This window comes from Condylura cristata, unplaced genomic scaffold, assembly GCF_000260355.1.
Source record: "Condylura cristata isolate star-nosed mole 26May11 unplaced genomic scaffold, ConCri1.0 scaffold00033, whole genome shotgun sequence".
Lineage (NCBI taxonomy): Eukaryota > Metazoa > Chordata > Mammalia > Eulipotyphla > Talpidae > Condylura > Condylura cristata.
Window position 1 is genome coordinate 9,884,257 of NW_004567134.1, and position 10,517 is coordinate 9,894,773.

The 10,517-nt window shown below is 40.7% G+C and overlaps 1 protein-coding gene across 1 annotated transcript in view; it reads left to right on the top strand.

Moving 5' to 3' along the window:
• Positions 1 to 8,795, top strand: part of COL6A5 (collagen, type VI, alpha 5) — a 59,672-nt gene extending 50,877 nt beyond the window's left edge. The window contains 3 exon segments of the mRNA XM_012732076.1: positions 242 to 450; positions 3,713 to 3,787; positions 8,713 to 8,795. Coding sequence (XP_012587530.1) covers positions 242 to 450; positions 3,713 to 3,787; positions 8,713 to 8,795 — 367 coding nt within the window.
• Positions 8,796 to 10,517: the final 1,722 nt, after the last annotated feature.

The window sequence follows — 10,517 nt, forward strand, 5'->3', positions numbered from 1 at the left end:
TGCCCCGCCATATGGGTCACCTCCTGGACAGGTGGGGATCGAACTCATGCGGAAGTGGCTTTAGCTTCTTAGTGCTGTGCTTTAACCCACTGCGCCACCAGGGAGCACCCTGAAATGAATTTATTTTTAACCACCAAATTTTTTTCCTTCTTAGAAATAACTAATTCAGTTGTTGGGACATTTTATTTGCATTCCCCAAAGTTACCTGGGCTCACCTAAAACTCTCCTTGTTACCTGAAAGACTTACTCCCGAGCCTCATGAGATTGCTGTGGGAGACCATAGCTTCATTGGCCAGAAATTAAGTGCTGAAAGAGACTCGCCTTTGGTGTTAGAGGACAATAGAAGTGACCGCTTGGTTTACATTCCAAACCATATGGTAATGCTGCAAGAATTAATGATTAAATATGAAAAAGTTCAAGATTCTTAAGAAATTGCAAGTCTCACGTCTGGTAAGGAAATGAAAAGTTATGATGACAATTTTTAATAACTGGGTCTGCATCTTTTCATACAAATAGAGAATCAAATAAGTTAAGGCTGGTATATAATGCAACGTTTTCCAGGAAGCCACAACTGCTGTTGTAATTGAAATTGCAGATGTTAATGGTGATAGGCCCCGCCAAAAGGTCACTGATAGATTTCACAACTTAGAAGGTTAATGTGATGTAGAAGGAGGCAATACAAAGAATCGCAGAGCAAAGGAAGGATTAAGTGCTCTTAAAAGTTGTCCTGGCCAGTGTCCCAGAGTTTGTTAGATAAAGCCTAAACTCCCAGAATGATAAGGCTTAAACTCCCCCATGACTCTTCTGTAGATATCAATGGCAAAGCAATAGTAACTTTATCAGGATTTAATAATTTCAAATAAATAACAAAATATTCTGTTTGCATTTTCATAAAAAGGCTGGCATTCTAAACAGACTATTCAGTCATTGCCTCTATGCTTTAAGAATCTGCCAAATGTGCATTTGGCCAGAGCGCCACCACCATGTCAGAAGTATCATGTGTGTAGTTAGAATATGCAAACTGAAAAGAAAAGGGGTCCAATTTCATGCCAACTCTGTATAAGAATGAATACATTGATAGCTTCCTTGGAAAAATTAATTTCTTAGCTCAAACACTTGCATCACCGTATTAGCTCCCTATTTCTAAAATAGAAATTTTTTTTGAACTTCATCTTTAGAACAGTCAAGTTTTCCCTTATGGGATTTTGAATTAAGAATTTAAAATTCAGGCCATCCTTAGCTGCAAAATAAGACTTAAAAAGAAGGTACTGGCCCTCCCTGGTGGCGCAGCGGGTTAAAGCACTGCACTAAGAAGCTTAAGCCACTTCCGCATGGGTTCGATCCCCGCCTGCCCTGGAGGAGATCCACATGGCGAGGCAGACCTCTCCTGACCTGCCCGCTGCTCCCCTCAGCAGTGTACTTCCTCGATCTCTCTGTTCTGCTCCCCGCTGTCCCTGGTGAATCCTCTCACCCTCCGCATCTCTGGACTGTACCCCAGTTCTGTATGAATAAATAAATAAATCTAAAAAAAAAAGAAGGTACTATGGGAAAACTGGATGTGATACCAAAGCATCAAGGCATTCAGGTGTGTACTTTTTAGTTAAAACGATTTTTTCGTTGTCATATAGATGTAACTTAAAGAAAAGCCTAAATGGTTCTTTTTAATGGGTGTCGTTAACTTGGGGTATTCATTTGAATGATGTGGGAATTATAGCAGCCCTCAAGGCACAGGAATTTATTTGGGTTTGGTTTTATTAAACGAAAAAGAAAAAGAGAAATTGTTTGGCAGTGTTAAAATACCAAATTGTTACTTGTGATAGTTTTGTTTGAAGTAAATATATTGAATTTATAAGTGTCTACCTCTTTGGGAAAGACAAATAGACTAGACATTTAAGAAAGGTGGGGGAAAAAACTTATTTTTGCTGTCACCATTAGTGACTATTATTCAATAATAATAGAAAGACTTTTCATTGGGTTTTTCAGCTATCTGGGAATCAAAATACTCATAGGCAGTGTAAGGTCCAGTTTGGCTGAAGAAATAATTGTGTATGACTGTAGTGGGGAAAAAATGTAAATGGTCAGTAACTCCCACCCCACCCAGTTCCTCCACCAGCGCCTGAGGTGTGCTGTGGGCCTGTGGAGGATTGCATCAGGGTTTGATAGCTTGGAAACAGTGATAGTCTCAGACCTAAGGGTAATATATATTTTATCTTCTTTAAAATAAATCTCACTCTCAGATTATAACTGTAGTCTAGGGACCTCAGGCTGGTCTTTTTTTTTTCTTTTTTTTGATCATTAGCCAGTTGCCAAAACCCACTGAGAACATCCTATATAAATGTTCTGTTCTTATGGAGAGTTAACTTGTGGTTTGGATACTTTGTCCAGTCACTGAGAGATGAGCTTTGATAAGTTCCAGATGTATTGTACACATAAAAGGTTGATAATGTCATAAGCACCTCCATATGCTATACTTATTACTCATTTATAATGTGCTTCTTCCAGCCGATGGCTGATCTTTCTGCCCTTGAACTGAATTGTGGGGATGTCAAGAATCTTAACTATTTAAGCAATGTATTGGGCTCCCAGAGCCCTGTGGGTCATGACTGAGTCATATGTCCGTTCTCTCACCAGAAACACAGGCACCCTTGCCCCACCTACATGGCTACCTTCTTCCTCCCACCTGCTCTAATTTTCAAGTTCATCTTTTCCATCACCTTCTCTGGCCCTCTCCACTCCTCACATCAGCTCAAGGACAAGCTGCACCAGAATCACCTGAAGTTGCTCATCAGCACACATTCCAATCCCTCCTCGAAAATACTGCTTAATACTTAGGGGTGCAAACAGTGAGAAAAAAACCTATGAACTTTAAACCACCCTTGGTAATTGTTGTTATGTTCTCAAATTTGAGGCCCACTGTCATCGTGGTTCTCAAAATGTGGTGCCTCAACCAGCTGCATCAGCACATGCTGAAGACTCATTGGGAATGCAGAGTCTCACTGCTCACTGGGTACCATCCAGGCCTACGGAGTCAGGGGCTTTTGGTGGGGAGGGCTCAGGAATCTGAGGGATAGCAGGCAGCACAGGTGATGCTGATAGAGGCTGGGGCTTAAGCAGCTTCGTGTGTTGTCTCTCCCAGTGGGCAAGACAGATTCACTCTGTGTCCCCGATGGACTGAAGGCAGCTGGGTGTCTGGTATCACAGAAGAGAAGGGAGAATTGCTGCACTCTAAGGGCCCCAGCTGAACTGGTTATTATGTTATTTTACTCATTCAAGATCACTGACTATCCCTCCATTCAGGTGGCGTCAGCATCCATCTCGCAAAAACACTTTTAAGTTTGAAATATATTTAGATTATCTAGGTGTGCTACCGTGCATTTTGATCATAACAGCTGTAATATTTAAAATCCCAGAAAATTTAGTCTCTCGAAGGCATTGCCTGTGGACAAAACCAGTGTGAAGTGAGAGCTCAGGATATGTGGATTATTTGAATTTAGTTGTGCATAGAGGTTGCTTCTGTCTGTCTAATGCAATGATTTCTTGCCCTTAGTAAAGAAGTGTTCTAAAGAGCTGGTGACAGGGTTTTCATGTGGACTCCGTTTTAGTGGAATAAAGCTTAAAGGAGGTACTTAAAGTAGGAATTGGGTGATGGTGGGGTAATGGTGGTGGAAGAGGGGGTTGGCAGTGATAATACTGAATCTGCTCCTGGTGGTAGTGAAGACAATGAGGATGATGGTGTTCGTGGTTGCAGATGATGGTGGTGGTGATGTCACTGATGGTGGAGGTGGAGGTAGATGGGTGGGGCGGGTGGCTGTGCCTGCTGGTGCTGGACGTGGCAGTGGGAACCTCGCTGAGGACTTGCCATATATAAAAATTGCTGATTAGCATTTGCATAGATTGTCTCATGATTATTCAGCCAGGTAGCAAATATGTATTTGGCTCCCGCTCTGAGTTAAGCCCTGAGTTAGTCTCTTTTAAGGCTTAGAAAGGTTTAAAAAAATAAAAATGGAGACCAAAGCCCTCTCTTCGAGAATAATATATTCGATGTGTATTTTTTAAAAACTGCCTAATACAAGCCAGAAAATACTCGGGTCAATGAAAAGTGTAGATGAAAGTTTTAGGGGCCAGTATAGTTATTCCATATTTGCTATTCTTAAAGTGTTGCGTGTGTTCTCTGGTTTGATGATTGAACAGTGGATGCATGAGTAGCAGTAGTTACAGCAGAAGCCACTGTTAATTTAGCACACTTTTGCAAAGAACCTCAAACAAAGTCACATAACTTGTAAGTGGCAGTCAGAATTCGACCCTGTGGTTGTCTGCACAAAATCACTGACTTTTAAGTAAGGGGCCGTATTGCCTAACAGCAGCATTGTCTGCATTTGCAAATGCAAAAAGGTACCCAGCTGCCAGGTTTGAGAATACGTTAAGGCATGGCATCATGTGGGAGAGTTATTCTAAAATAATTTTGGTAGTGCCATTTTATTTTTAGATTTAATTTCATTTTAAAAAACTCTCTTTATAAACTCACCCAGAGGTCATAAAACCAGTGTAAGTTGGTTGTATAAACTCATTCAAGGACCAGAGAATAGAACAACTCCATTAAAACACCAGAGCCAGAGCAGGTGCTGTGGGCAGTAACGCCCCAAGGCACGCATCACTTTACTCAGCATGCTTGCTGCCACCTCTCTGCAGACTGCTGTTTCAAACTGTTAACTAGACAGCAAGAGACAATGAGTCTTGTAGACCAAGAGTCATCTAGAAAAATCTAGGCCAGGAAGGACATACATTCTAATCCCTGAGGACAAGAACGCAACCCGTTAAAGGGAGTCACTCCTGCTTGTTCAGGCAAGTGGGGTAAAGAGGACTTTGGTCAACAAAGCAAGAGAACTGTAAATGTGTCTAGATTTGCCTTTGGCATAAATTGATGGCACGCGGCGGGCCACACACTTGTGCCTGCCTCTCACTATCCAGCTTAAAGCTTGAGTAGCGACCGCGCCAGGCAGGAGGGGAGGTCGGCTAGGTTGGCAGTGATAAATGGAGAGCTATGTAAATTATCAGGAATTCCTCTGCACTTAGGCCCTCATAAACACAACAGTGAGGCCTGTGTGCACATGTGTGTAAATTATGTTCTGCTAATACAAGCTGGCTTTGAATTTTTTCTTACAGAAAGTCTGGTTTGTAGCATAAAGCATCATGGGCAGAATTTTCAGATGTCTAAGTATTTATGGAAATACTTAGGACATGCTACACACTCTGTAAATTGTTTTTAATTCTTTCAGAAATAATAAAGTTGACACTTGTTATTACCATGTTTTCAGTATTAACCGAGGCTTGGTAGAGACCCAGGGTCCCATTGCTGACAAACTGCAGAGGCACAGACACTGGTGGTTCTGCTTACAACTAAGCTCTGCAGTGCTAGAGGAGAAAAAACACTAAAAAATCATACATCTGTCTTCCTTGGGGAGCAAACTCTCTCGTGACATTAGTCAAAAGTGATTGAGCAAGGATCTGGTTCTTCCAGTCAAGTACCACAACCTCGAGGGAGCCCTTGCCATGCCCCTTAGTGTCTCTTCCCCATCCCAGTGTCTGATGAGCAGCTCTTCTGAAGGACTTAACACAGAGCTGGCTGCACATCCTGCCTTTCCCACATATAAACTGTGACTTCTTTGCCAAGTCACTTGCTCTCTGCAAGCCTCCGCTTGCTTCTCTGTAAAATGGGAAAGATGATTATTCCATCCCCTAGCACTGCATGCATGATTAAAGTAGAAAAGATTTGTGTAGGGCTGAGAAAGCCAGAAACAAGCTGAATATTCAATTCAATGCTCAGGAAGTGGAAGGGTACAGAAGAACACCTTGCCCACCTCTTAGGAAATCTTACAATCAATGTTAACTCGAAGACTATCTGCTACAGTTCAAGCAGAGAGAATTTACACACAGAAAATAACCCCAGCTGTACATGTCATGTCCAGGGAGAAAACACAGCTAATGCTGGCCCCTGGACAAGGCACAGACAGACCACAGGATAACTCACACACACCCTGAGGCTTTGCACACACATCTTGAAAGGCAGATGTTTACCTCCCTGTAAACTTTGCCCCCGTCCAAATAACTCACCTCATGTGGCATCTCATTCTCCCTCAATTTTCTCCCTACCCTTGCTTGTCATTGACGTTCCTGGAGCTCACTTGGAGTTATGGCTTAAATCTTGGCCAACGTTAGGCTGATCTCTGGGGGTGCTTCCCTGGAAATCTAGCCCCATTCCTCATTCCTTCCAAACCTTCCATAATAAATGAATCAGTGCTCCTGCTGTCATTCTGAGGAAATTCTTCCAGAGTTGAAGATGGGAATTTGGCTTGGTTGATACTTCCAGAAAATACACAGCATTGCTATGAGCTATGGACATGTTTTAGCTGCACTCCTGCCAGATTTTCTTGAAGGAAGATATTTTTGAAGGCCCAATTTCCCTAAATAAAATAGATTTAGATTCAAAGAGAATAATCATACCTTGTGTTCAATTAAAATTTTAGTTTTCCTGGCATATTCACCTATGTTTAGCTTCTTCGATTCTCATGTCTATCCTGTAAGCAGGTAGATTTTTACAGATTTTCTAGGAGAAAAAGATTGAGATTTTGCTCACTTGTAAAGAGAAAACTACAAAGAGGAATAAAATTTTTGGTATGGTCATGAGTAAAAAAATATTTCATTAACATGGTAAGCCAACACTTTCTCCTCTACTAGGACACCTATAGAGTATTTTTTCCAGTATTTTAATAAAGTGTGTTGATTACATCTCTTTAAGCTCTGTAATCGGAAAACAGACTATAGTAGCAGAGCAGATAATGATTAGTGAGTTCTAGGAAGGCAAACTGCAAAATGAGGAAAATGCCCATTTAATTAATTCTCACATTTCCTAATAGATTATAGCCACGAACTCTTGAAAGTTTTTGATAATGATACTTTAGAGATAAAGTGCATTGCACAGTCTCCATCACAAAGAAGACTGTAAAAGATGTGTTGTCTGCACTTTATGCTACATCATCATCAAGGCCTTTGCCAGAAAAGTGTTTCTTAGTCCTCATCTGTGAGTGTCTACTGTGTGCCAAGTTCCTATTCCAAATTAACTTTGTTTCTGATTTGAATTCTTAGGAGCCATAGGCAGACCTCTTATAGAGCCCCCTCCCAAATAGCTGGGAGTAGCTAGGCAGGTAAGTTCAGAGTGTCGTCCCTTAGTGAGTCTTTGACAGGACAGCCCCAGGCTCTGTCCATACGTTGTAATTTTAGAGATGGGTGTGGGAGTCAACCAAAGAGCCCATGGTGTCAATCAAGTCCTAGCCTATACTGGAAATCCAGAGTGGGACAGAATGAATGCTGAATGGTTGCCTGCATGTTTACTAGGGAATCAGAGGGATGCAGCTTTTTTGGCACTTACAAAGCTCCAGGGCTCATGTCATTCTCAGAACTACTGGAACTTAGGATTTATATTTAGTAGCAGACTTCACTTGCAAAAAAAAAAAAAAAAAAAGTCACCTTCTCCCAACCCCTAGATAAATAGAGCAGAAAATTTGAAAAGCTAATGGCGTCTTCTAGAGCTTCCTTTAACTTTTGGAGGGAGAGAAACAGATGATAGAAGGGATTAGAGTTGCCATTGAATTATATCACAAACCCTGTGATGTGCAAAGCATAGGAATTTGGTACTCGGTTGCTTCTATATCTTGTTGGCTTTGTCAACGAGTTATTTTCAGTGTCAGCAGGTGCCTCCTTTGCTGGCTCACTTAAAAAATTAATTTGCTCTTGATAACACCTTCAGCCACAGGGAGAAAAAATGAACTGCCTTTGGGTGATAGTCAGAATGTAGTAGGGTAAAATTTAGACTGATGACCGCGTGCTGTCTCCAGGTGCCATCTACAAATATCCCCCTGGGTCCCAGATCTGAGACCCAAGTTTGTCAACATCAACCTCTCCCACCCCAGAGAGTGTTGGCACTATACTGTGAGTTTACGCATTCACAGTTGAGTAATAATACAACTGGAAACCAGCTTTCAGAATAAATAGCTTTTCATGTTTTCAGGTTGGGTGGGGGGCTGCGGGGGGTCACCTGGTTTGTGAGGACAGCCCAGGTTTGATGTTAGCAGTAAAGTGTAACCCATGCTAGATAGAACCGTGTTTCCAATTCTGTTCCTTTTACAGCAGGAAGAGGCCACTGTAGTGTTGGCTACTACCCAAACAGAGAATGGATATTATCAAAGGTATTATGTGAACATTTTTGAGCAGGAGAAAAACATAAAAAAGCAAAAGCACTTTTGTTGTTTAGAAAACAGACTCCATATAAAAGTCGGCAGGAAGGATTCACTTCAATTTGATTTTGCAAAGCCCAATCCTAAGTACTCAATAAAAATTGAGTGATGAAAATAACATCAGGTAGTTCTAAATCACTGACACAAATGTGTGATCCCATTTTGGAGTATTAGAAGATTGCTATGGAGTCCAATTTCATCCACAAATTGTTCTTGGACTCTTCCAGTCCCATCCATACCATTGATTCCTGTTATATGACTTGGCTGTATTTACAATTAATTTTGCAAGGGATGTGGTGAACATATTTTTCATCTCTTTTCTCTATCACCTCAGCCTTATTCCAGGGGTATATGAAGTAGAGAGAGGAACAGTGAGCTGTTGATGAATTTGGCTCCCAGGAATAGCATTTCTTTGCATTAGGGAATAATCAGATTAATACCTCTGGGACCACTGATTTGATCCAGAAGTTACACTTGCTCTTTTCAGCTAGGCAACCAAGATGAAGAAATTCACAAAATAAAGAGTGATATAATATATATATATATATATATATATATATATATATATATATATATACACACACACATATATATAAAACACACACACACACATATATTTAAATTTAAAAATAAAGAAATGTCAGCAGCTGGGCTGGGTGACATCAGTCAGCCCTGCTCCTTGCAGTCAGTCTGGATCTCTTCAGAAAATGTCAGGTTGGCTTTTTTCTTGGAATCAGGGAAGATTCCAAGCTTTCTTGGAAAGCTGGAATGACTTTAGAAATCACAGTCACACTGCATCATTTTACAGAGAAGGAAGTGGGCACAGCAGCCATCTGACGTGCCTTATCAAAGAACAATCTCAGCACCTGCCCGGGTGCTGTTTTGTCACAGTGATTCAGACTCTTGAACTCAAGTACCTCTTAAAGGTAGCTCATGGAAACGAAATAATAAAACCTCTTTGGGTTGTTAAAAGACTGGAAATACACTCGAAGCTCAAAATGCACATGGTGCCCGGCACACAGTCACCCAGGGATCCCTGTGTGAATTACCCAGCTCTGCTGATATATTTGACAATTAAAAGTGAAAATCCAGTGTGTAGAAGGATCAGCCCTTATATTGCTTTGTTTGCCCCAAGCAAGTGAACTTCTCTTTATACCTGCCCATTTTTCAGGATATCTTCATTTTCTCCATCTTCTTAATGTACAAATTTTCTGTTTGCTCATTATAATATGTATTTACAAAACTTTACTATAGATTTTCTGAATGTGTGTTCTTTTTTCCATTATGCAACCCAGGGCTTGTTTCTTGGTCTTTACTTTTCAGTGTTAATGCATCCCAAGGAAGACATCATCACATAGACCCTCAATAATGCACTGTGATTGGAATTTCAAATCCGACTCTCTTTAAGGCAGAGGTCTCGATTGGTTTTTCAGACAAGATTAGTTCTGCCAGTGATACTCACAGGGACACGTGGGCTAAGTTGCAGCTCTAGAATGCTGAAGAAAAAGTAGGTAGAAAAGATAATTTTTATCAAAAAATATTGTAGCTAAATATACCAAGATTAACTGTTTTCCAGTCATGTTAGTTTCTCAAGCTAAATGTGCCTCTGAGTGGGCAAGTAACTGGCATAATTAATAGCTATTGGATAAGTCTGGCAAAGCATTTTGGGTATATTTTCCTAAAAATAAGAAAATGTCATCTAGTGACTTAGTAGATTCTTTCATAAAACCTTTTGAAAGATTATTGGTGGTGTTTGATATATAAGTCAGAAAAGATTCACAGAAGCATTTGATAGTGCTATTTAAGTTTTCTTCAAAACCCTTCTATCGAAATAATATTTAACAATGCCATTTAAAAATAAGAAGTAGTAGGGCCCTCCCTGGTAGCGCAGCGGGTTAAAATACAGCACAAAGAAGCTAAAGCACTTCCGCCTGAGTTCAATCCCCACCCCAGAGGTGACCCCCATGGCGCGGCAGACCTCTCCTGACCTGCCTGCTGCTCCCCTCGGCAGTGTACTTCGTCAGTTGGCCTGTTCTGCTTCCCATTCTGTCTCTGGTGAATCCTCTCATCTCCCCTATACCTCTAGCCTGCACCCCAGTTCTGTATGCATAAATAAATAAATCTTTAAAAAAAGTAATAATAAAACTAATATTAATCTTTACCTTACTTATTAATAGAAAGTATTAATATATTAATATTAATGCTATTTTTACTAAGAAGTAAAAA